The 27,302-nt window shown below is 47.5% G+C and overlaps 1 protein-coding gene across 4 annotated transcripts in view; it reads right to left on the bottom strand.

The window, feature by feature from the left end:
* NCK2 (NCK adaptor protein 2) overlaps window positions 1–27,302 on the bottom strand; it is a 149,149-nt gene that overhangs the window by 15,375 nt on the left and 106,472 nt on the right. For 3 of the 4 annotated variants that reach the window (XM_044263774.1, XM_044263775.1, XM_044263777.1), the window contains exons 3-4: window positions 24,478–24,719; window positions 3,866–4,587 (exon numbers count right to left, since the gene is read on the bottom strand). In XM_044263774.1, coding sequence (XP_044119709.1) covers window positions 3,866–4,587; window positions 24,478–24,703 — 948 coding nt within the window. In that variant the 5' untranslated portion in view covers window positions 24,704–24,719. The remainder of the gene's footprint in view (window positions 1–3,865; window positions 4,588–24,477; window positions 24,720–27,302) is intronic. The other variant, XM_044263778.1, reaches the window with a different exon arrangement.

The following is a 27,302-nucleotide window of genomic DNA, read 5'->3' as shown; positions in this document are numbered from 1 at the left end:
GAGCACGGCTTTCCAACCCTATCCGCAGAGTACAAATACATGCGGGCAAATGCATCAGGATGTCTGGCGAGCACACAGAGGACAGGCAGGAACTTGGAATTCTCTAGACTTCATGAGCTATGGATTCGCAGGTGCATGCAGGGAATCGGAACATGGGGGCTAAGAAACAGTGCTATTTTCACCCTGAGCTGCTAAGAGAAATGATAATTATGGGGCTGGGAGGAAGGGAGAGAAGACGGTAGAAACAGAGGGTAGGTATTGAGATTTGGGACAGGAAAGGGCGCCCAAATCGGATCCTTTGGTTGGTCTTGTTCATTCCTTGATAAAACATGCCTGACAGCTCTGATAACACCCAGGACATCACTCACACTGGCAAGTCCAGGATGTGGTAAGGTTTGTATTTATTTTTCCAAAACAGGCAATCCTCCTCCCTTAAATGCACGCATGTCCTAGGCAAGTCTATCGTTGGTCTGCAAAGACGCAGTGTTAAGTGTATTTTTATTTTTCAAAACAGGGAAATACTGAGTATTTTTAAATGCACGATAACGTCAAGCAAGCGTCTCGATTATTTATAGCAGAATCCCTCAGGAGATCTTAAGGAGGCCTATCTGGAAGAAGGGCTCTGAGAATGCCGCTGAGCTCCCGCAGAAGCCAGGTGTCCTGTGGTGACCTCAATCAGAGGAAAGTCCCAGGCCCAAAGATGGTGAGAGAGAAGGGAAGTGAAACAAAGATGTCCCTGCATCCCATCAGAAGCCTTTCCGACCCCGACAGGACACGATGTTCTGTTAGATTACAGCGGCTATGTCAAAGGCTCACATCGGTCTGGTGGTGGCTCTGAAAGCCAGGCTCATCTCAGAAGTGCCAAAGTGAGTAGCAAAGGAGACAAAGGATAAGAGAGCGTTGGGAGACAGGAGAGGCAAAGAGGCAAGGCAGAGGCAGACAGGAGATGGTGGAAAACGAATAAGGAATGGATCTTTCCATCTGTCCATCCATAAAGTTCCTCAACAGCCTCAGAGTAGCCAGGTGGGAGTAGAAAAAGCAGACCTAGGTCTGCTGTTGGGAAAAATACAGCAGTATGCCTTGGAGACCCCCAGAACATCCCTTTGGCACAAGGCAGGCATCCTCAACAGGGAAAATGCCATGCGTGAAGGCAAAAGCCACTAGGACGGGCAGCCCTGCGCACAGTCACAGCCCTGCACATTGGGTCATGTGGTCCTCTTCAGCCCGAGCTGGTGCTAGAGAGGGTGCAGGGCTGATGGGGGGGTCCTCGCCTGCCTCCATTCCCCTGGAATCACACTATTAGTGTGCCACAGCTCGCTTCTCTAAGTTAAGACAAAATGCAAAAAATCAGGAGAGTGTCCTATAAAAATGGTTAAAATACAATTTCAATAATTAATGTTTCAGTTATTTAGAAAGTCAGCATATTCTCTCATAATCTGAGACAAACAAGACACGGGAGCTTATTCAAGTGCTAAGACAGAACCCAGGTGAAGAAAGCTCAGGTATACCTTGGAATACTCTATAGACCATCGCAAAGAAGACAATTTCACAAGGAAAAAAATCAGATGAATTCTGTGGTTTCCCAGTGTGTATGAAAGTTACGTTTACACTACCCTGTAGTCCATTAAGTGTGCGATAGCATTACGTTTAAAAAATAATGTATACGTCTCAACTAAAAAATACTTCACGGATAATAAACACTAGCCATCACCCGAACTTTCAGGGAGTCAAAAATCTCTGATCACAGATCACCATAACAAATATAAACATGAGGAAAAAGTATCAAATACTGTGAGAATTATCAAGACGGGACAGGGACACGATGTGAGCAAATGCTGGTGGAAACTGGTGCCAGTCAGACTTGCTCACCACGGGGCTGCTGCAAACCCAGTTTGCGAAAAACACACACGAGCAAAGCACAGTGAGAAGAGGGAGGCCTGTGTCCCCCCATCCACCAGGATCTGGTCTCTGAGTTCAGACAGTGACACCTGCTGAATATGTATTTCCTACGGAAATGTAGTAGGAGGTCTGCCCCGAGGCCAGCAGTCAGGAGGGCGCTTTTCTCATCTACCCCGCCCCAAGCCCTAGATAGGAAGAACAGTGAATAAGGCTAAGGTCTCCGCACTGCAGGGCTGCTTTGACCCCTCTCCATTCTTAAAAGTGTATTCAAACTCAAAAAAAAATTTTTTTTTTGAGGATTCTTTTTTTAATGTAATCTCTACATCCAACGTGGAGCTTGAACATACAACCCCAAGGTCAAGACTCACACGTTCCACCAACTGGACCAGCCAGGTGCCCCTCAAATTCCAAGTCTCTAAATCAAGCTTATACTTTCTGACTCAGGATTATAGTTATCCCTTAGGCACTCTGGACCAACCACCTTCTACCATAATTGGTTTTCCAGTGATTCCTCTAAGTTTCTGCTCAAGAGTTAAACGTGCAACATACTTCATCCTGCTAAGCCTCCGGCATGATCTGAAGGCAGCTCTGCGCAGAGCTTACATCACGTGAGAATGATTCGATCTGATGGCTTGCCAGCAACGATAAGCTCTGGCGGCTGGATAAGAAAATCACAGAGTTCAGATTTCGGAGGGAGTTAATATCCAGGCCTGGGGTGCTTGCCTCAGCACATCTAAGGCGGCTGCCAACGCGACCTGCTGACACGGCGAGGGGTCCAGTCGCCACCACCATGATGCTCCTCCTGCCTTGAAGAGCACATCGCAGGTGCCTCTGTCTCAGAGAAGGGAAAACATTTCCGTGGCCTCGAGTTCCTCGCAGATCCTTCTGCAAGAGTCTTAAATATGCACTGACTGATGGCGCTATCAGCCTTCCCAGAGGACCCCAATTACAGTACAGATTACATGTTTCCTAGTCGTGTAGTTTGCATTTTAAAAATTAACCTGAAACCTGCCAGAACCGACACAACATAACTGCAATGCACTCCATCTACAGCACTCTTGTTTCAACCTTAGTATACGGAAGGTGCATCTTTAAAGGGATCAACAAAACCGGTTGGGTTGAGTATTTCCACAATGTTTACACATGAAAAGGTTACCTTGTGACACTGGCCCTGTTCTTCCAGACAGGCTCAGCCTCGTACCCAAAACACAAACCCCAGATCTGTCGACCGGCCACTAGAAAAGGATCTGCTCTGAGGCAAGCGGCCTCCTACCTCTGATTCAGTTCACACACGCAAACTCTGCTCTCTTAAGCCCTGTCTTCTTTTCAATTCCATTCCTAAGTGCTTTAAAAGCTGTCGGGAGATGAACTCCGCGATGCCGCCTGCAGCAGAGATGACCGTAGGATTGTATGGTTTCAAAAGGAAAACCAACCAATGCACAAAGCCGGTGTCAGAACCCAGGTGCCCCGCCCGATGAGAGCAGCAGACGTGCCTCGGACCCAGAGAGGAAACAAAGTCAACCACCAGGGCTGCGGGCGGCAGGGAGTGCGCTCATGAACAGAATGGGAAGCCTAGAGAGAAAAACGATGTCTGAGTCTGTAGAACATTAAAGGGGTAATCTCTGTAGAGCAGCCAAACCACCTTCAGGAGCTACAAAGGCACCTTCCTTACCATCCCATCTGCAAGAGTACGTCTGCAGGACAATGACGACCACTGTCCCCAGCTGGGTTCCCATCCCCACGGCAGACATAAGTCTATTACAGAGCAGCAACCTTACGTGGGTTTACAGGCAAATTGTATTTCCCGAGCTTAACTGGAGCCCCAGATATGGGGGGGGGGGCGGCTCTAGGCTACCGGGAGCTGCAGACGTGCTCTGGCTATGGGCCTTATGTGGACAGGGAAGGGATGTACCCATGGAGATGAGTACACTGCAGCCGCCAGGCCTCTGCCACCCGGGGCACTTACCGAAGACTCGCTGTCCCTAATGAGGAAGTCGCCCTCGACGCCCCGCTCGTTGAGGGCGCACTCGGCCTGGTGCCGTGTCACGTTCCCGTAGTACCACTCTCGGCCCGCGAAGCGCCCGCTGCACGCAGGGCCCGCGTAGCTTATCTGCGGCGCGTGCGAGGGATGCAGGGCAGGACCGTCGCTTAGGACCACTACGTAGTTTTTGGGGACCAGGCCGACCTGCCCCCGGGCGTTTTTGCACTTCCACCACTCAGGGTCGTTCTCGGGCTTCTCAATCACCTCCATGGTCTCCCCCTTCTCAAAATTGAGCTCCTCCTCAGTGACCGAGCTGAAGGGGTACAGTGTCTGCACCACATGCAGGACCCGGGCGCCCTGGCCGTTGCTCATGGAAGCGCCTTTCCGCAGGCTCAGGAAGCTGGGGGACTCGGCAGCCGCTTCATCCGTCTCCTCCAGGACGTAGTTGGAGGGAAACCAGCCAATCTGCCCATTGTAGCTGCCTCGCCACCAGCCGTCGCTGCACTTCTCCATGACCGTGACGCGCGACCCCTTCACCAGGGACAGCTCGTCCTCCCGTTCCGCCACATAGGCGAACTTGACAAAGGCGGGGATGTTGAGGTCATAGATGCGGTCGGCGCCGCCCCCATTGGCAGGGTACTCGGCGTCCGTGCTGGGCGTCGGGGACGCGTCCCGCGCGCTTGTCTTCCTCTTGGTCTTGCCGAGGCCTGCGGAGACACAGCAAGGGCTCAGTGGGCACGCACGGGGCATCCCTGGTGCTCAGACATGCCTTCCCCAACCCTCTGACACACCGGGGGGCAGGAGGGAGACAAAGCCACCGCAGGCACACCCTGCAGCCATAGCCAGCAAAGGGAGGTGCAGCTGGAGTGCACCTTTGCAAAAGCTGGGGATTTCTACACCTCCCCTCTCTCACTCACTTGGGAAAGATTGTCAGAGTACTAGCAATGCAAAAAGATTACAAAAGAGCAGAGAGGTAGCTTCCTTTGGAAGGATGCTACTTTTTAGAAAATTACTGTGACCCTCTTAGAGAAAAATAAGGTAGTGGCTTAGATAGGATGTCTTTGGCCTTCGTACCCACCGGGAAGTTGGACTGATAAGCTCAGACCTGCTCTAAGTCTAGGACTGGTCAGGGCTGCTTGCCCAGCTCCCACCTCGCCAACCCAACGCCTGTGCCACTTCGGGGACACTTTGGGCCCTCTGAGAGCTGTCTGGCAGGAGACTGGCCCCTCTGGGTTCAACCAATACCCTCCTCCTCCTTCTCTCGTCTTCCTGCAATTCTGTCCTTTCAAAACAAGAGACTCATTTCCCACATGTTGTGATGAACCAATTAGGAAAAAATTAGTTCATCTGTTAAGCCTAAGGCAGAATTTCTCATGTGGTGATTCAAAACCCACTAGTGGATCATAAAACCAATTTAATGGGTTGTGACCGTCTTGTTCGTGTGTATTGAGTTGTGTGGGTTTTCTTTAAGGGAATAAGAAAATCTCAAAGTGTATCAAGCAGGGTCTGAAGCTTCAGATACGTAAGGGAGTGAGTACTGAGTTGCACTGGGAAACTTACTTCCTCCTGTGCAAGGGGAAAACAGTGTGAAAAGCTCTAAGGTAAAAGTGTTTCAGCCCTGGTAGAACATAGAGAATTTTGGAACCTTCTTGAGAAGTGAGCCTAGGGGAGGAAGGTACATCGGCGCTCAGAGCCACGGGGCCACTAGCCTCGCAGGGCAGGCAGGCTCCCCAGCTTTGCCTAATAGACAGCGGCCCGCCCATCAGCTCCACAACACCTCCTAACTTGTCAATGTGGGGATTTTGATGGTATGGAAACTGGCCATTTGCAGATACCCACCCCCACAAATGACACCAAAGCACTTTTATGGGTGGAGCTTGTACCTCTCATTTTCTTCCTTTAAATGGAGTAAAGACAGAATGATCCCAAGGATTACCTTTGCTTCTACTCCCTTGTTGAGCAGGCAGGAGTTCAAGAGGAACAGAATGTTGCCTTATGACCATTGTCTACTGTGGGGTGTTGAACACCGCCTCCTAGACCAGCACCCCCACACCTCCAGGCTCAGGCTCAGCTGCCCCACATTTAGTGCCAGCAGTGGGGTCTGGCCACTATAAGGCCCTTGGACAGCACGCATGAGGTGACAGCCCAGCAACATGAAGGGATCATTCACAAGGCTTTCAGGCAGACATACCAATTCTTTAGTGAATGGCTTCAGCAGACTTTTCTTTTCTTTTTTCTTTCTTTCTTTTTTTTTTTAAATATACAACATTTTATTTAAACATGTAGGAAATACGAACGTAAACCAGGGTATGAAACCAAGTTATGATTTTAGACTTCCACTTACAAGTTAACTCACTTTACATGAAAACATGAACCTCTAAATCTTCAAATGAATCTTTCATGTGATTTCAAACCTATGTGGGATTCACTAGCTCCAGAATCTAAAAGGCAGACCACTCAAGAAAGTACGCTTCTGTCTAGAAGGCTCAGGCATCAGGGTATTCTAAACCTCATCAAGGAGTTGGCATGCTAAGGCAGCAATGACCAGGTAGAGGGAAATTTCTACTGGTAACGAGACTTTAAGAAGTAATATTTACAAATAACTATTTTAAAAAAGATTTATTTGAGAGAGAGCATGTGTGTGTGAGGGGAGGGACAGATGGAGAGAATCTTCAAGCAGACTCCCTGCTGAGCACAGAACCCAGTGCAGGGCTCGATCTCATGACCCTGAGATCATGACCTGAGCCGAAACCAAGATGCTTAATCAGATGCTTAATCGGCTGAGCCACCTACGTGCTCTTACAAATAACCTTTTTTTTTTTTTAAGATTTTATTTATTTATTTGACAGAGAGATGGCAAGTAGGCAGAGAGGCAGGCAAAGAAAGGGCGGGGAGTAGGCTCCCTGCTGAGCAGAGAGCCTGACAGGGGGCTCTATCATAGGACCCTGAGATCATGACCTGAGCTGAAGGCAGAGGCTTAATCCACTGAGCACCCAGGTGCCCCTACAGATAACTTTCTAATAGACCTCTTCAAATTTGTGAGTAATGAAAGCTACTTGAGAAAACACCTACAGAAGAGCAGGATTTAGAATATTTATTGGCACAGAAAGGTGTCAAGATCAGGAGAAAAGCCAGCATTAGACCTTAGATCTCATGATACATTGCTGAAGCCACCTTATGACCAACTTATGAGCTTATGACTTTGCTGACTCTTTAAGCAAAAAATAATTACTTTAGGGGCGCCTGGGAGGCTCAGTGGGTTGAAACCTCTGCCTTTGGCTCAGGTCATGATCCCAGAGTCCTGGGATCAAGCCCCACATCGGGCTCTCTGCTCAGTGGGGAGCCTGCTCCGCCCCCCCCCCCCGCCTGCCTCTCTGCCTCCTTGTGATCTCTGTCAAATAGATAAATAAAAAATCTTTAAAAAAAAAAAAATTACTTTAGCCACTGAGTTTTTAACCAGATACCTTCCTGGACTTTGGGGAGACCAAGAAAAACGAGACAGGCTTGTTTCTTACCTGCATGGAGCTTAAATTTATCAAGACTGGAACATTCCGCATAGCAAGCACACTGCGGTAAGTTAGATCTGTTTTACAGCTCTAATGTGATCTAGTCTTTGAGGCAACTCTCAAAGGGGAAGGGGGGTATGGAATGCGGCAAAGCAACCGAAAGCCCGGCCCACAGGAGACTCCAAGCAGGCCACTTATTAGCCGTGTGGTCTTGGGTAAGTTACTCAGTGTGTGTCTTCATTCTCTTACCCATAAATGGTGGACAATAGTGGCACCGTATTAGTGGGCTGGGGCTGCCATGACAGGGTACCCCACAGATCGTGGGGCTTAAACAGAAATCTATATTCTCACAGTTCTGGGGGCTAGAGAGACCTCCCTTGTTAGCTGGCAGGTGGCTGCCTTCTTGCCGTGTCTTTCCATGGGCTTCTCTTTGTTGCACGTCTGTGCCCTGATTTCCTCTTCTTACAGGACACCAGTGACATCAGACTTGGATCCACCCTAAAGACCTCGTTTTAACTCAGTGACCTCTTTAAAGGCCCTTTACCAAGTCCAGTCACACACTGACATAACCGGTGGGTCAAGACGCAACATATCAATTCTAGGGGATATAATTCAGCCTCTAATAGGTAATAAACGCAGATTGTAATACAAGGCACATGAAGGACTCTGTGAATAACGATTACTACTCTGAGTGAGGGCCTTGCGTTTCTTTTTCCCCAAACAGGTATTTTACCGGGAGAGGGCCAAAGTCCTCTGAACAGTCTTGGCAACATGTTACCAACACCAGATGGCCACCAAAATAGAAAGCTCGCCTGGCGAGCTTTTGGCATCTGAGAAACAGTATTGCTTGGGAGCAAGGTCACAGGCAGTTGCTGAGGCAGGGAAATTCAAGAGACAGATGTCTGGGAATAGGGAGGAAGCTGGCCTTCCCTACATCTACATGATCTGAACACTCAGATCGACAGCCCTGCGACAAAGTGAGCATCCCTCTATTTCTACAGATGGGGAAACTGAGGCTGAGGGGATCAGGGAACTCGCCCAACACGTGCAGCCAGCGAAGTGGTGGGGACTCGTGCACCAGTAAAATCCTACTGAACCCGTAAGACCATGAGCTGTAAGACCCTGCACCACGAGAGCTATGGGAAATGTTGAGGACTGCCGGCTGTCAGAAGTCTATCCTCACTTTCCGTATCAAGCCTCCAAACCCCATGATAAGTGGTTCCTCTGGTCCTCGGGAAAGGAAATGGCCCGTTGTCTCCAGGTGGAAGCAGGGCTGAGGTTCAGGGAGTGAAGATGTGGGGTTAGAAACATACCCCGAGTAAACATGAGGCTACCGGGCCACGGCCATGGGGCAGCTCGGAGATCTCAAAGGCTCAGAGGGAAATCTGTGAATGCAGAGCAGGCGGTGTGGTTCACAGACGTCTCATAGACGGCTGTGCTGCTGTGCCCGCCAGCCCCAACTCAACCCCCCGCCAAACCACGTGGGATCCAGGCCCCAAGCAATCTCTCTCTCTAATTTAAAGGCAAATCTGTGGGACGCCTGGGTGGCTCAGTTGGTTGGACGACTGCCTTCGGCTCAGGTCATGATCCTGGAGTCCCAGGATCGAGTCCTGCATGGGGCTCCCGGCTCCACGGGGAGTCTGCTTCTCCCTCTGACCTTCTCCTTGCTCATGCTCTCTCTCACTGTCTCTCTCTCTCTCAAATAAATAAAATCTTTTAAAAAAATTAAAAAAAGGGGCGCCTGGGTGGCTCAGTGGGTTAAGCCGCTGCCTTCGGCTCAGGTCATGATCTCAGGGTCCTGGGATCAGGTCCCGCATCCGGCTCTCTGCTCAGCAGGGAGCCTGCTTCCCTTCCTCTCTCTCTGCCTGCCTCTCTGCCTACTTGTGATCTCTCTCTGTCAAATAAATAAATAAAAATCTTTAAAAAAAAAAAAAATTAAAAAAAAAAATTAAAAAAATAAAGGCAAATCTGTTAGGGATTTGGAGGCAGGGTGGGAATTCCACAGTCCCCCACCCCCCACTTTCTCTGTGGCTATTTTTCCCACACATCTTCTGCTGTTTCTTCTTTCACTGAAGTCATACCACCTACTTCTCCCAATTCTAGCAAAAGCACCTTGAACCCATCAATGTGTGTTTTTGATTTTCTAACAAAGACAATGTGATTTTTTTCTTTCTCTTAGAATGTTACATATTTTCCCAGCAGGCGAGGCAAACCCTCACACTCTTTTGCAGTGTCTCAGGCAATCTTTACCTACCGTAAGTAAACAGTAACTAACCCCACAAGGCAGACCAGAAGTCCTCATAAACCAGTGTTTCTACTCATGCCCTCTCTGTGTGGTATTCTGCAAGAACACACTTTCCCACGGGGACTGCTCCTTTGGCCCAATCATGAATCCCTGGGATAGCCAGGCTGCAAACAGGAAGAAGGACCCAAGAGCAGTACCCAGCCGCCCTACCTGGCCATACCCCTCCCCCTCCCTCTCCCCCTTGGGTATGGGACCTGGATACAGGTGGGATACCAGACAGTTCAGGACTGAAGACAGGGGACCTGAAGTATGTGTGTGTGGGGGGGCAGATACTGGTGTACTTTGGCATGATCTGACATGACTTCAAATGATGGGCTTTTCTTTCTGTTCTCCTGTTACTCATTAAATCCAACTGCATGGATTTTATTTGGTGCCTGAGTGTTTTGGAGGCTTTGCTGTGCTGTATTCTGGTGAATTGTATTATGGGTGAGAATATCTAGAACGGGACTGTCAGATAGCCGTGATGGCTGGCATGCTGTATTGGGTGATGTCAAGTAACATTTTTTCGCCAAGTAATGGCTTTCTCTACGGCTTGTTCAATAATGTATACACTGCAACACCTTTGCACAGAGGAAAGAACAAAGGAGGAATGGAAATCATTGTGGGGGGAAAAAAAAAAAAAAGATGTTTCATGTGACCCGTGCTCAGGAAGGACTGGGATTTTAACTTCCCTAATAGAGATAAGGTTCCCAGAACAACTGGGGTCCCCTCCCCCCAGTCTCCTCCCTCCCACCCCCCAGCAGCTCCAACGTTCTCCTTGCCCAACCAGGGGTCCTGGGCAGGAGGGTGCTGGACAACAGGCTCCACATATGGAGATGGGTAAAAGTCTTGGAGAATCTGAACGCTGGCCCAGGACTCCAGGCTGGACAGAAGTTAGCAGTCAGGCTGGAGAGAAGAGTGTGGACCCATGAGCCCAGGGCTGCCTGGGATGGAGGGGGATTACCGCCGAGGAAGGATGTGAACAAGCTCCTCAGCAGAGGCCCTTCCCACCACAGTTTGTTCCATGAGTTTTATCTGCATCTAGTAACAGTAGTAAAACTATGATTTGAAGGGGCAAACAGGTGAGTTGGTTCCAAACATAAACCACTTTTCAGCTTTCGTGATGATTTTCTTACACCAAGCTCTGGGTCTCTAATCCTGAGTTACATTTTCATTGATGATAATGAGAACATTTTAACTTTTCTTGAATAAAATTACATACATTAAAGGTGGAGTTCTCATAAAAGCTTGAATATGTCATACATTATTAATGTTGCTGATTTTCAAGTCAAAATCGCTTAAATGCTCCTTTGAAGATAGATGTTCTAACAGAAGACTTCAAAATATGCTCTAAGTGTCACCTGCCAGCTGGAGCTCTGGAGATTCAACAAAATGTCAAACAAATAGGGTAGTTCAAAAGTATATTCAAGTCAATTCATTTAAACATTGGGCATCCAAGTTTTAGGAGGTCTATGGTGAAGACATTTTACTTTCATTATTTATCGGATCTGCAACGTACACCAGATTTAACTAGAAAGCCTCCTTGTACCTAAAATGCCATTTACAATAAAGTCACTATTTGTGGGCATTTCCCCCTTTAGGATTAGAGCCTATTACAAGAGTTGACTGAAAGTTACAAAGAGCTTTTATTATTAAATGCTAAGGAGATCTGCCAAGGTTTGATTAGGGTACAACGTGTCCAAAGTAACTTTTCTTATAAGGTCGGAATATATTTAATGTTTGGCTTCTAATAGCTTTTGGTGCTTTTATATGTGCATTTAATTTGCATCTGGTGTTTTTGGCTATGTCGGAAGATTAGCTTGTACCAGTGCTGAAATTTATAATCAAAATATTTGCTATATAAAGGGGAAAAAAACCTCTCAAATTTACTAAGCTTCGGATGTTTCGAGGAGTGACCCATTAAAATCAATGCAGTGGTCTTCTGTTGCAGTTTTCAACTTTATCCCTTCCCTTATTCCATAAGACTCCTCTTCTTGTGGCTTCAGCAGGGCCATCTGCACCCCACCCACAGTGGGGGGACCCATCTGTGGGGGGACCCATGACCCAGATCTGCCACAGTTATGGGTGAGCACCAGCCCTAGCCATCTGGAGTTGCCCACGTTTATAGAAGTCTGAAAAATGAAGGGCTAAGCAGAGATGAGGCCCAGAATAAGAGAAAGAGCCCCTGGGTCCTACCATACTTCCCAATGATGTGAGCCACTGGATTCCCTTTTGAAATTTTCCTCTTCTTTTTGTTCTTTTTTTTTTTTTTTTTTTTTTTTTACCCTGTCTACTTTTGATTTGACTTTGTCACTTTAATAAAAAGTACAGAAAAAACACAACCGCCCGTCCCTGTGCTTACTCCTCTCAGCCCACTTCCTTCAGTATGCCAAACTGTTGATTCCCACTTAACAAAGTGCTATATTTCAGTGAGAATGTCAAAAAGAATACAGTCGTAGTTTGGGAGCACCCAGGTTTGGGTATGTGAGTGAGGGCAGGATGGCGGGGGTGTGGACCGCCGTTCCCACCATGTCACAGTTAACGGCTGGGCTGGTGTGCCTGCTTCTGAGGCCCAGAGTATCCTGGGTTGAAAATACTTACTGCAAGAGTCATCATGTGTGACATGGGGGTGGCCACAGACATCAGGCTTAACCAAACCACACCATCGAACCTCAATCTGATGGGGCCTAGGGTATTTGACTTAGGATGGTCCCAAGTGAATCACTGTGGCTGGTATCTTAGGTATGGCTCGTCACAGAAACCCCAAAGACAGCTCAAGAGAGGGGGGAGCCTGTTCAGCCCAGCTTACTTCAGATGAGGCCAAATCTAAGTCAAAGGAGACTCAAGCGTAAATTCCTCATTCAGTTGATTCAGTGAGCATCTGTTCCTTTTGTCACACAGGTCACACGGAGGCTCAAACGTGTCGCCAACTGCTGACCACGGATGAGTTCCAGAGAGGAGAGGCAGCATGGGGGCAGAGGAGATAGGCTGCAGAGGGCTGTGAGCCAGACGTGAAGGAGGCCGTGGGGCCACGCTACAGAGGCCCAGTGGGAGAGTGGGATGTAGGACGAGGCCAGAGGGCTGGGCCGTGCTGGGGCTAAGATGCGTACAGTGAAAGCTGGCAGAACTATGTCGGGCCAAGCAAAAATCTTGTCAACTTAAATCTCAGAATTCTGAGTGTCCCACTGGCAGAAAAAAAATTCCATCTTCCCTTGAGACTCATTATTAGGAACCAGATAGACTGAAAGAAGCGGAAACAATGAGTTTCTAACCACTTGTGAGACAAAGGACTAAATGCATCCTTGGCACCGTTTGTATCTCTTTGGGCAACAGTTTTATTTGCAAAAAATCCCAGCGTTATCGTCATTGCTGTTGGGTGCCACAGTTCCCATCCACATGCCTAGTACGGTTTGACAACAGGGGAGCACCCATCCTTCTGATAGCCAGGCTGGGCTACAAACAAAGGAGGCTAGAGTAGAAAGCTGGCCAAGGAACTTTCCTCCTCTAGGGGTTTGAATCTAGCTTTCAAAAATGACAACAAAGGTTCTTTCCAAAAGCTTAGTCAGTCTGTATCTCCACAGCCAGACCGCTGACAATATGACCTTGGGAAACTCCATGGGCTTGTGGGCAGGACTCAGGGTCAGCGAGGAACTAGCTTCCTGTGGGCCTTTCCCCAACAGTAAGGCAATGGCTGATCCCAAACTCCTGGTCAGCACCAAGATCTGCAAACACTAAAATAAGGTCACGTCACCCCCACACGCCTCGTCGTACTCACCCACCTCAATTTCAGTGCCCACCTCCCCGTGCTGTATTTATCTCCTTGAGAAAGATGGTGTTTCATCCCGTTGTGACCTCAGGGCGCGACAGCCAGTCAATGTTTGCTCAGTTAATAAGCTCTGCTTCCTATCTCACCACCAGGATTCCATAGGCACTGATCAGTCCTTCCGGACTGATCTCACCAATGACACAAACCTATGTTGCCAGCAGTGTTAACACATTACTGAGAAGCAGACTGTTATCACAACTAGCCAACCTCCAACCCACGAAGGGGTAGGAACATGGGTAGATGGAAGGGGATGGCCCTACCCGAGGCAAACCCCCACTCTGCGGGCAGGCGTTGTCAGCCGAGGGAGGGACAGAGTGACTACTGGCCACCCCTCTGCCCAGGTGGTCCCTCTTCCAATGGGCAGCCTTCCCAGGAGCTAGCTCAGAGACAGGTGCCGGAGCAGAGGGCCCACCATCACGTGGGGCTATGCATCTGGGACTCTGAGCTGGAATTCCCTTCTTTGGGCATCAGAAAGCCTGTTCATGTGTTAGCAGGCAGGCAAATAACACAGTCGAACATTTAAGCCTGGGGAAAAAAATCTTTTATGGTACAGGATTTTTCTATCTAATGTGAAAGCCGAATGGTAACACAGATGCCAATGAAAAGAATTTTTTTTACATTATAATTTTTAATTAAAAATACATATTTAGTACCCCTCAACACCTACTCCCGACCCACGAGCACAAGCATTTCTGAATATGCAAAGGGGTATACGAGACGTGGCGCGGCTCAGCTAGACAGGCTGCCACGTTACCGAGCGCGTTAATCCACTGGCAGAAACTCAGCACGCACGCAAGTCTATAGGGCCGTACCTGCTAAGTGAAATGAAATATGGTAAATACATGCAAATGAGCAAAGGGACGGCACACTCGTGGGGGCAGACACAGGTGGCCAATGGCTGGCAGAGACGACAAAGCCGAACTGCAGCCTGTGTTCCAAGCCTGGCTCTGCCTTCCATGAGCCATGGACCTCAGTGATTCTCTACAGCTCTATCCCTCGGGATCTTCGTCAGTAGTATGAGGGTATCGCAGGCCCCTGTGGGCTGTTAGGAAGGCCCAGTGATGGGGGAGCACACAAAGCGCAATGTCTAAGACACAGCAAGAGTCTAAGTGACAGCCGTCACTGTGTTTATTGCTGTTATTAAAACACCGAAGGTTTTTCCTCTGGTTGAAGGCAAAGGCAGGGGCAAGTGGAGAACACAGGTGGTGTTTTCCCAGGAGCGGTGTGCACATGCCTGTTTTCTTCTCAAAATGCTCCTGGGGGGTCAGGCCCTCAACCTTACACCTGCTTCCCAGGTCATCACAAGAGGGAATGCACGATCGATGCAAAATGGGCCTTTGCGCAGGGCGACAAAGGAGCCCTGTTTTCCTAGCAGGGATGAGCAGAAAGGCTCATGAGTTCACCTGCTGCCCTGGACAGGGCAGACACCAGTTACTATGATGCTGGGCTGTCCCCACCCATGCTCCAAGATGGGGCCTTTGACGTCCCTGGGCTCCTGGCCTCCAGGCCCTCCCTTATCTGTGCGTGGAGCTGCCTGCCTTTGCTGTGAAAGAGCCTTGCGACCTTGAGCACGTCACTCAGTTTGCCCGATTTTGTAGAAAAGCTTGGACCAGGTCATTTCGAGCCTCATTCTGGCATTTGAGGGTTCCACAGAGAGCCCAAGTGGAATTCGTCTGAATTCCACTTTTTAAACTTAACTTTACACATTAGGATAAAAGAAAAAAAAAAAACCAACCAACCAAACAAAAAAACCATGGAAGGACTGCGAGGGGTTCAAATGGGTTCAAATGGCCACCAACAGCATTTTTCTCAGCACTTAGGTTAAACATCATGGATTCAGCTGGGTTAAATTAGCAGCCTGAGAACCACAACCATTTTACTACTAATATTCATGCTCTACTTATAAACACTCCAGTGTCCACGTCAGACCATCCACGGGACTGCTCCCCGAAAAACCAAAAATACAAAATCAGGCGAGACTCCCTGCAAACAGCCGCCTCGGAACAGCCCGCTCTCGGGAAACACGATGGCTCCAGCCTTAAAAACGAAGAGCCGCCCTCCAGGTGGCTTCCCGGCTGCGAGAACCACTGGGCCAACTGGGGGTGTGCGGGGAGTTGGTGAGTTCACAGCAGAATGGAGGAGGCATGAAAACACGGCAGCGGGCTGCCTGCAGCCCACCAGCTACACTCCAGCCTGGGGAGGGGATCAGGCAGGAGCCCAGCAGAACATTCCAGTGCTGAGCGCCAGGGCAGGGGCGCAGCAGGAGGCAGCACCACAAGGAGGCACCCAGGTGGGCCCTGCAGGGATCCAGGGGCTCAGCATCAGGCAGCGCAGCACATGCGAGTAAACAAATACACTCTCCATACCCCATGCCTGCCCCAGGGGACAGACACAAAAATGTAACAGCGAGAAGGAATGTTGGAGACATATGGAAAGGGTCTAAAAAAGAGAGGGTGCCATATGGGGAAATGCAGTTAGAAACATGGTAAGAGGATTTTACTTCAATTCCTAGGCATTTTTAGTTCACGTTTCTCTGTTCTAAAACTTGAAGCTCCCAACATGAGTAACTCTTTAGTCAAGAAAGGGAGTTCTCTATGTTCTTTAGAAAACCGAAGCAGAAAGTGCTAATTTTAGCAAGCAACGTACAAGACCTCGATTTCTGGGAAATACTTAACCTGTGTTCTCATCCTTCCTCAGACAAGGGGTAGCAACCAGCCCAAGGGACAGAGCACAGTGCCTCTCGCACACCCACACGTGACTACACGCCTGTTTCTCCTGGTCTCCTCAGGGTACGGACCCCTCCTCACTTCCCCTTACCTCTCCTGGCTTTTCTCTCATTAGCATTCTTTTTAACAATCTGTCTCGTCTCTAATTATCCTCCCACTAATCTGTTGTGAGTTGTTTTACATTTTTGGTTCTAAATACTTGGACGCTTAAGATATACAAAAACAAGTCCCAGTGTATTTTGGGTCGTTGGCACCACAATTGCCGTGGAAGCTTCCAGATTATGTGGGCAATACATTTGGCAGGTCAATTCTATTGGGAACGAGCTCCCAAGACAGAATCCTAAAGAATTCCAGAGTATGAGACGTGTAGGTATTCATGTTCATAACAACGGTAGATTATACAACAGACCACAAAGTAAGCCCACATGCTAACTGGAACTCTGAGAACCTGCACTCCCTGTTTTGTTACTGCGAGGGAATGACAATTGGCTGGAGGAGCCCAATGTTCAAAATAGGTGATGGGGACTGAGGCGTGCACCTGTCGAATGAGCACTGGGTGATGGAGGAAAGTGCTGAATCACTGTATTGTACACCTGAAACTAACAGAACATCGTATACTACCTAACTAGGATTTAAAAAAAAAAAAAATCAAAAGAAGTTACCTTAGTCTTTCCACATGTTATGTACAAACTTTTCGTGGGAAATGGTTTGGCTTTGCACTTTCTTGAAACAAAGAACAGGTTCCTCAGAGAGTAACATAGCTCCTATAGGAATCAGGTTTAAGTGATCTTCTTACTCTTAAAGAACATTCCACCCAGGAAACAAACTTCTTCTGTGACAGGCGCACCAGAAAGAATCAGCTTCTCCTCTAGCACAGTTGATAAAATATTCAGAACTCGGGGAGTTCCCCGGCCACTGACAGCCAGCAAGTGTACATCAAAGCTCATGTGGTCAATCTCCCTTCAGGCATGTGCTAATACAGCACACGTGCCTTGCGGAAAGAGCGCGATATCTCCTGCACTAACGCCAGCACCATAGCTAGTATTAGTAACAGCAAGACGTCACCTACAGTACGTGATTCTGATTACATACGTGTATAAATACTGAGAAAACAGACGCAGATGATTACACACCCAGGGATGAGCTCTGGGTGAGGAGATCACAGGTGATTTTTTTTCCTCATATTTTCCAGGCTTTTGAAAATAAGAATGCCACGTTAGATGGTGGTTTTAAAAAGTACCAGCATCTCAGAGATTACAAGACTGAGGAATACCTGTTTGCAGAGACCTGGGTCGTCCCAAGAAACTGAGTGGCCAAGATGACTGAAATGTATGTGCCCAGTACGGGCGGTTACAGGTTTGCCGCTGGCTAAACGGCTCCCAAAATAAAATAATCAATATATAGACAAGGAGACACATTCCCGAGACATTCGGCCTCTAAATCATTGTAATGAACGGCTTCTGCTCACCTCCACAGAAGGAACGGGACAGAATTACTAAGTGACTCCCCTGGGTCAGGGAGAAAACGATGCTCACCGAAGGAGCTGGTCCCCTAGCAGAGCAAGAGCGGCAAGAAACCACAAGGGCTGTACGGGCAGGGACCCTGGGAGGGATGGATTTCACTGGCAGCCATTGTGTGTGTGTCCCCAACCCTGCCCGATCTGAACCCCCAACTCTAGCAGCTGATCAACAACAGAGGTTGAAGTCGGGCAGATGTGATGTGAATTCCAACCCTGTCCCTTACTGCGTGATCCCGGGCACATCCCTAACTTCCCGGTGTCCGTGTTTTCACACGGGGAATGAGGGTGTCAGCATGTCCCTCTTCGAGTTACTGTGAAAATGAAAACAAAAATGCATGTGGGCACTGAGCATGCTATAAGGCACAATGAGGCACTCAGAGAGAGAGTTAGTACCCTCCGATCACTGGCAGCATGTACATGAAATCCGCTTTGGGGTCCTGGTCTGAATTTTTCAGCGGCATTCGCTTTTGGTTTGACTGTGGGGTGGGGGGGCCTTCCTGCAGGGAATGTCAGGAGCATGGGGAATGAGGGCTTAGGGAACCCTAACGCTCTTCTGCCAGGGCACGGCTGTGGTGACCAGGCTCCCAAGGTGACTGGAGGCCTGGGACCATTCCTCAAGACAATAGAAACACTGACAGTCTATCTAAGGTCCCTAACATGCTACTGAAGAAATTCCAGGTCTCCACTGTGGGCCCTGGATACAAATATTTATATAGAAGTCTAAAACTAAAATTCCCTTAAAAATAGGAAGTATGTTATCACAAGCATCTGAATTTTGCCTGAAGCAAAATCCCACTGCACATATCCACAGGTGTCCTGCTGTCACTTAAACTCAAACAGGTCTTGTCCTCATGGCCCTGTTTCTCTTCCTACTTCTTGAATTCTCTGCTAGACATTCATTCAGGCTTAGAACTCTGTGGAGTCGTCTGTGCTAGCACTTCTCCTAGCTGCTTCACACCCACTCAACTGGAGTCCTAGGGTCTTCCTGTGAAATCCCGTCTGCTGCTGAGCTCAGGACTTAGGACATCACCCAGGGTGGCCCCGAGGCCTCATTCACAGCCTCCCGCAGACAGGCGGCCCCTGTCCAGACCCTTTCTGAGGACCAGGACCATGCTGCCTCTCGTACGCCCTGACGGACATCTCTGTCCGCCACATGGCAACTCTTGGGGGTTCCCTTTCTAAATGGTACCAGGCCTGGTGTTCAGGGCTGACTGTGTGGGGTACCCAGATCCCTGAGGACAGCCCTATGCTCTCCCTCACCCCAGTCCAACTAGCTCCCTGAATGTCCTCCAACACAATTTGGCTTCCAGCCTCCAAATCTTGGCTTTTGTTCTCCCTTCCTCATCTGAAGCCCCATCTGCTCACTCAAGGGTCCACTCAGCCTGGGTATCCTTCACCGAATGACTTCAATTGTCAAGGATCACAGGAGACAGTCACTTATCCCATTTTACAGATGATCCTAACCACTATGCATATGGCTCCATGAAGGGTGGGGCAGAGGCCCACACTGCAGTTCCCAATGACACAGGATGACACGGCGCCACAGCTTGACTGAGGGCTGCTTATTCGTGCCGGTGTCATTTTCCCAGTTCACACAAACTTCAGAAAGCCAGGGAATGAACCTTATCCTTTCTTGATATCCCACCAGATGAAATGCCATCTGGCCAGGCTCCCACTTCTGATCCACACCCTATGACAGCACGCTGATCCCCACATAATGTTTGCATCACTATTTCAAAGGCTTTGGTTGTTGTTTTCAAAGGTCGCTCAGCAGGGGATAACGCAGCACCAAAAGGATTTCCCAGGAACAGGGCAAGGGAGGGACAGTATAGACTTGGGCTCAGCTCCCACAACCATGGGCTGGGGCACTTGTTACTCACCACTCATTTTTGACTGTCCAGCTGCCCTGGTTCAAGGCCACTGAGCACATTTATAAGCATGGCAAAGATCCACAATCCCGTGGTCTCGAAACGAGAATTCCCTCATAGTCCACCCAGTCACAGAGGTGGTGAGCTCAGGAGATCACTTCTGACCAACACTCTCCCCATCACTACGTCAACAAAAAAAGCACACAATGAACTGACTCAAAACGGTCCGGGCTCATCCAGCCAGCAGCATGGAGCTAGCGGCAAGGAGAGAATTCTGGATAATTACAGAAAAGTTCTGAATTAAGTACTGTGGGCAACCAATCTGATGAGCGTCAGTTGGACACATCTACACCCGGTATTATTTTTATGTTTTAAGTCCAATGGCAACAGGTGCTCAGTGATGAAGCAATCTCTGAAAGGCTGGTGCCAAATTTAGGGCAAGTAGATGTCTAGACAAATCGGAGGGGGCTGTGGGGGGAGCTCAAGTTTTATCTCCTCTGCTACAAGCCAACTTTCGAGCCTGGGGGGTGGTCTAAACCACTCACATCTATCTGTCCATTCATTTTAATGTAAAGTTACAATAATGGCGCAGCAGAAATATCATCTTCCCTGAGCCATCTGAGAGCCCCTCCTGTCTACACGATGTTCCAGCAAACCTAAATGCTCAGTGTATATTTCTACAAATAAGGACATTCTCCTCCACAACCACAATATAACCACCAAACAAGGAAGTTAACGTCAATACATTATTATTGCCCAATTCTATGATCCCATTCAAGTTTTGCTAGTAAGTTTTTCGCCTCTAAAATAAAGGACTGGATATCAATAAAATCTCCTCTAATATTCTAACTGCCTGTCTCGGCAATGGAATTCTATCACAATGCCCACTCACTAAACCTGGGTATTCAACTTGGATTTGGATTCAAACTTGAGTTGAAATCCCATCTCTGCCCCAGGACCAGCAGTAGTATGCTCCTGGGGAAGTCACTTCGCCACTCAAGTCGATCCCAGTCAATCTAAGAGCCTTGTGAATTTCACCCATGGGAACTACCCTCTCCCTGTCTGAAAGTATTAGCTCAAAAGGGTCCAAGGGCTATTTTATAGTTAATTAGCATCAGAGAGCCTCCCTCTGCTCCCAGGCCTGGCCTGGAATCCCGCGCATGAAATCGAGTTTGGCCTGAAATCAGAGGTGGGAGTCTGGGTGCTAATCACTGCTATGGTGCTAACTGACCCAGGTATGGTCACATTGGGACAAATGCTAAGGGAACAACTGTGGGGGGTGGGTCACTTCTAGCTCCACACTCCCAGGGAAGTGGTCAGCAATGAGCACGTGTGCCTTGGAACAAACCCTCCCGAGGAGGTTGCTGGTAGCTTCTAGATGGAACTGTATCATTTTGGGTAACCCAAGGCAGCATGGGGACTTAAGTGAACCACCGAGAACAGAGTTAACCTTTGGGGATTTGCTGGGTCCCAGCTGCTGCCATGAAGTTTTAACAAAAACCGTTCTTCAGTAGTCTGAGGGAAAATGTTTGAAAAATACCTCCCTGGAAGCAGCTTCCCCAACTCAAAAGATGTAGCATGGTGCTTTAAAACACCTAACCCGCATGATTTAATAAGCGAGGCAGCAATGTCAAGGCCAGACTGTAGACCAGCAATGCTCCTCACCACTGAGCAAAGAGCTGCATGGTTTGAGCCCTTCAGAGTATCAAGTGGGCTCGGCCAAGCAGAAAGGGTTTTTAACAATTGCTTCTTGTTATCTGCGGAAAAGTTCTCTTTGACTATTCATGGTCAAAAGTTGAATATGAGAGGGGATCCGGTATCTAAATGTTTTGCTCATGTGCAAATAAGAGCTCATAGTGTTTTAGTCAGTTATAAATTATTAAAGGAAAAGAAAGAATGTTAATCCTTTCCTAACAGAGATCTTTTTGTCAAAGGTACTGCTTTTTAGAAAGTTAACCTAATGAACTATTGCATGTGATTAAATTGAATTTTCCACTGACCTCAACAGAGCAACTGAATGTAAGAAAGCAGGAGGGAACTCCACAAAGTTCCAGTTCTCTGCAGCAGAGATGTAAACACATTTATAACACCATGACTTTGCTGAGGAGTCCAGTGCTATTTTGTTCCAAACCAGGCACTTGCCAGGGAAACCTTTACTCTGGGGCCTGAGGCATCAGGTGGATTTCCATAGCATAAAAAAATCACAAAGGTGGATGACACCACGAGGATCTACTATAAGGCTGACACAATGCCAGGTAGTTTTCCACATAATTTTCACTCCTTCTAATACGCCCTGGAGAGAATTTTTGCCGGCTGCATCACCAACTAAAATCACACTGTAACTGTGACAGCATGCTGGTGACAATACTTTAAGCAGGAGCCACAGGCATTTGGCTCTAATCTTTTTAGTCATGGGGACGAGTGGGAAGCAGGATGGGCCTCGGGTTTTCTCACCTTCCTTGTTGACAATGATGCTGTGGCAGGCCCGGCTGTGGGGAATTAAGAAGTCCCTCCACTGTGGGGATTTCTTGTCAGAGAGCCTCCCTTCCCTTTGGTACTGCTCAAGAGGGTAGTGGCAAACTCAGGCCGGAAAACCAACATCTCTCTTGGTGCAACGAAAGCAAGACTTCGGGCCAGAATGGTGAACACAAAATAAAGATACACAAAAATGGGTGGGGGGAGCATCCCTCCACAGATACTGATGTTGGAAATATAATTTTGTGTTTTTAAAACATGTAATGCTTAGCACAAATGTGTCCAAGCAGATGCACGCCTGAACTGTGACTGAGGCCTGGTGGGGAGCTGTCACCTTCCAGGAGAGAAGCATGCGTTCCTCAGGCAGCTCTCGAGAGCCAAGGGGAAAAAGTTAAAGAAGAGCAAACTCCGATTCTATTTAAGGGAGAGCTTTCGAGCAATCTGTGTTCTCCAAAAATGGAACTGGCTGACTGTCGAGGTAGAAGTGTTCTGGCAGAGCTGGTGGCCATCTGTCAGGGGCGGGGCAGTGGACCAGCACCCAGCACCCAGCACCCAACTCCAGGAGGGGCTGGTGGAGTGAGGCTCCTCATGCTGAGAGACCAGAGTTCCCCCAGCACCCAGTACCCAACACCCTGCTCCAGGAGGGGCTGGTGGAGTGAGCTCCTCTATGCCAAGAGCCCACAGTTTCCCAGCACACCAACCGGATTACAGCTCGAGAAAAAGTAGACATAGAGTGAGACATCTAGTTAACGGTTTCAATTTGAGGCTTTGTCTTTTCTCCTTCTTCCAAGTGAAAGGAAAAAAAAATGCCAAGGTATTCCAAGGAATTTCTAGATAGGTCAGAATGCTTGCTTTCCCTTCCAATCATCTCATTCAATTTCTCAGTATTTCATTCTTTACTATAATACAAAGAATACATTTTAAAAAATGGATTAGAAAGAAAATAAAACAAGTCAAGGATGTTTAACAGCTCCCAAAGAAGGTACGTTGGTGGGCGAGAGGCTGAAATTGGAAAAAATAAATAAAATTAAGCTCAGGTATTTATCTGTTCATGCTAACTGCATTTCCACCACAGTTAATGAAGAGTTATAGGTAAAGGACAACAACGTTTTTTTCAAGTGACCTGCCTGGGAAAAAAAATTACACAGGGGTATCAGGTTAATGGAAAAAGAATCAGACTGCTCATGCAAAATGAAATTTCTACATCAGCCTCAGACTCTGTGATAGCTGGCGTGATTCATACTCAGGCCTGTGTCTCATTTCTCTTTCCATGTCATAAAAATAACCTAAGCCCTAACACAAAAACACTACCCAATAAATGAAGTCTTTCAGTGGATCTGAAGAGACTGAGCAGACTCCCCAAGACTGCATGAAATTTTAGACGAATATTTCCCAACACCCACTACATTCGGTGTATCATTTTCTTTCTAGTTTTCCCACCTTCTCCCTTCCCACCTCACATGAAACAAATCCTCCTGTTACAAAGAAAAAGGGAAAAGTCAAGTAAATGTAACACAGGTAATAATACTGACTTATTTCACAGCAAACTCTTAAGTGATGACCAGCAGCCTCAGGTACGACCTGCATTAGACTCATACAAGGAGTAAACACTGACTTCTGTAAATGGCGGTGGGGCTCATCACTCTTCGGTGAGGCCCTCAGTTACTGCCACATGTCATCTGAAGCAGTCACTACTGTAAATATATCAGGTATGTGCACTAAGACAAGGGGGGACACCATTAACCTGAGGTGATTCAAGATGGTCTGGGTCACGTTGGGATACAAGGCACGTGGGAAGAAAACTGGGTGACAAACCAACTGGGTTGAGGTACCATTGGTCCCACCTGAGTGACGGCTGTCAGCCTCTGGCATCACACTGGGGCGTGCCCACAGCCACCTGAGCTAACACTGGCCAGGACTGTGGTATGGACATCATCGGTCCAGGACAGGGGGAAAAACCCACCCGGTTCAAAGTGCTCTTCGCTCCTTCCCACTCTATGCATGAAGGCACGTGGACAGGGTTGTGTGAAACGCAGAAGACCTGATGCAGTGATGCAGGTAGAGTGGCTGACGTTTTTGGAGGTGGTAATTCCCCATGAGGAACCTCCAGAAAATGGATGCCAGGAGACCGAGACACATGCAGGGGTCCCTACCACACAGAAGTGTCAACCACTGTAAGACTCCAGACTCTAAAATCTCCAGGAAATGACAAGCATGGTATTTCTCCAAAGACAACTAGAAAGATGTCAACTTTAAAACAGACCTTTTTAAACACACACACATGAACTAGAAGGATGAACGCTCTCCCCTCCAAAAACACCAGGCTTCTTCGCCTTGCCTAACAGGAAGTAGTTGAGCTCTAATCCGGGTCCTCCCGCGTGGGGTGCACTCACCTAGCGTGTCCTTCAGGTTCTTCACCAGGGAGCCCTTCTTCAGGCTGTTCTTCCTCTCCACGTAGTTGGACGGCACGTAGCCCGTCCGGTTGGCCGCGTTCCTCACCCGCCACCACGTCTTGGAGTCATCCAGCAGCCACAGGCGCTCGTTCTTCTTGATGTCCAGCTCCTGGTCCTGTTGGGCTGTGTAGTCCCACTTCGCTATCACAATAACTTCTTCTGTCATCTTTCATGGAGTCCTTCTGCCAGCAAAACATTTGGAGACGTTTATTAGAGAACCAACCAAACACTTCACCCTGAAAAATTATGCACTGACAGCTTTTATTACAACTTGGCAACCGGTTTCCTCCTGGGTCTCGAAATGACCTTAAGATGACCTTCTTTCAGCATGCTTTAGTATTCTGTTTAGAGACAGCAACTTAAGAAAACAAATCCTCATTTTGTACACTGGGAAATCTGCCTGCTGGGCCAAAACCGAAAACGAACTTTCCAAAAATTCTAAGTAACGATGTCATAATTAAATGTGTTCACTTGATTAAGTAACAGCAGCTCCTTGTAGCTATGTTTATAGCCATGTCTCAAGATCTGCTGAATTTTATGAGTGCACTTAAATGTACACATGCACCCAAACTGCTCTTATAAATTAAAACTAAAATAAATGTGGTATCCTAGACAGGCTCCTGAAACAAAAAGGAAATCAGTGGAAACAACAGTGAAATCTGAACAAGATGTTGTTAATAGTAATACATACCAATGTTTGTCTGTTAGTTTTGACAAATGTACCATGGCTGTGGGAGATGTTAACACTAGATAGCAAACTAAGGAAAGGATATATGGGAATGCTCTGTACTATCTTTGCAACTTTTCCATACATATGAAATTACTCTTGAGGGGCACCTGGGGGGCTCAGTCGGTTAAGCATCTGCCTTCAGCTCAGGTCATGACCTCAGGGTCCTGGGATAGAGGCCCGAATCCAGCTCCCTGCTCAGTGGGAAGTCTGCTTCTCCCTTGGCCTTTGCCCCTTCCCCTACTCCTTCTCTCTTTCTCAAATAAATAAAATATTTAACAAAATAAAATAATAAAATAAAATTACTCTTGAAACCTGGACACTCATAACTGGCAAAATTTGGAAGTGATCAAGATGTCCTTCAGGAGGTGAATGAATCAACTGTGGTACATCCAGGTAATGGAATGTTACTCACTGTTAAAAAGAAATGAGTTATCAAGCCATGGAAAGGCACTGCTAAGTAAAGAAGCCACTCTATAAAGGCGACCCCCGGTCTCATTCTCACAAAGACCCTTGCCTTGACAAAACTTTAGTCAGGCCTCTCTGAATCCTCTTCCCAGACTAGGCCTCAACCTCTACACTTCCACATTTGTCTCTGCGTGTCTTAATTTTACCAAGAATCCTGCCAAGCTGGTTTAGCCAGAATCCTCCACTCTTACCCAGGTGATGCCCCATTGCCTGGCGTACCTTTAGGAAGACTCCTGTCAGGTCAGTTTACTCAGAATCCCTCCTGATGTTTCCTCTCAGTAACTGCATTCATCTATGGCCTACCTTACTCCTTGACTATGAACTCCCATTTTTCCTTCTTGTATTTAGAATTGAGCCCAAATGTAACTCCCTTGCAGTAATGCCTCAGTAAATTCTGCTTCACCCTTCTTTTTTTTCCCCCCCTAATTAATTAATTATTTATTTATTTACTTGACTGACAGAAATCACAAGCAGGCAGAGAGGCAGGCAGAGAGAGAGGAGGAAGCAGGCGCTCAGCTGAGCAGAGAGCCTGATGCGGGGCTTGATCCCAGGACCATGACCCGAGCCGAAGATAGAGGCTTTAACCCACTGAGCCACCCAAGCGCCCCTGCTTCACCCTTCTTCAACAAGTGTCACGAATATTTTTTCTCTTTACCGATGCCAACTCTATGACATTCTGGAAAAAGCAAAGCAATGGTAATAGTAAAAAGATCAGCGGTTGCCGGGGCAAGGGAGGCAGGTGGGATGAACAGGTGGAGCGTAAGATTTTTAAAGGAGTGAAACCGCTCTGTATGATACTTTAATAGTGGATACACGTCATTATACACTTGTCGAGACCTATAAAACAGGCTACACCAAGAGCGAACCATCCCAAAATATAAAAAGTTTATTAAAATTGGAAATAAATATAGTATATTATACATCTAGTTAAGACAGTTTTGTAAGTAATAAATAGCAGAGGCATAGCTGAGTGACTGAAATGAATATAGTTATCAACTGTGTCAGCAGCTCCGTACTTTTTGGGTACAAGATGGCCCAGTATTTCTTCCAGCAAAAAATTTGATATTCAGTCCTTTAACTGACTACGTTTCCTTAAAACTTGGAAGGAAGGGATAACGGAAAGACTCTTGACTAAAACCCTCTTCCCCTCTGACAGATACAATTCCTCATCCCTTTCTAGGGATGACTTTAGGATTATACAGGGAATCATGTGCATTGGCTCTATGGAGGCCCGAACACCATTTTTAAATAACATGACACTTTCTACTGGATGCTAAGGCGACTTATAAATAATACATGTTCTCCTGTTTCTTGAATTAACTTCCAAATTTAGAGATAACAAACCTTTTGGGAAGGAGGAAATATTTAATAAACCTTATGCATAATGTATGCAACATCCAAGAGGACAGAGTTTCACACAAAGCTCATTTCCAAGCTGGAGACAATTTTGTTACATACTTTTGGGAAATCTCCAGGCCCTACTATGTATTTCTCTCTCTCCTGACCTTTCTGTCAGGGTTAAACTTTTCACAGTCATAAAGGCAGTTTTTCTTTTCTTTCTTTCTTTCCT

The sequence above is a fragment of the Neovison vison genome, chromosome 8 (assembly GCF_020171115.1).
Source record: "Neovison vison isolate M4711 chromosome 8, ASM_NN_V1, whole genome shotgun sequence".
NCBI classification, from domain to species: domain Eukaryota; kingdom Metazoa; phylum Chordata; class Mammalia; order Carnivora; family Mustelidae; genus Neogale; species Neogale vison.
The sequence above is the reverse complement of the archived record's forward strand: the minus strand, read 5'-3'. Positions and strand labels throughout refer to the sequence as shown.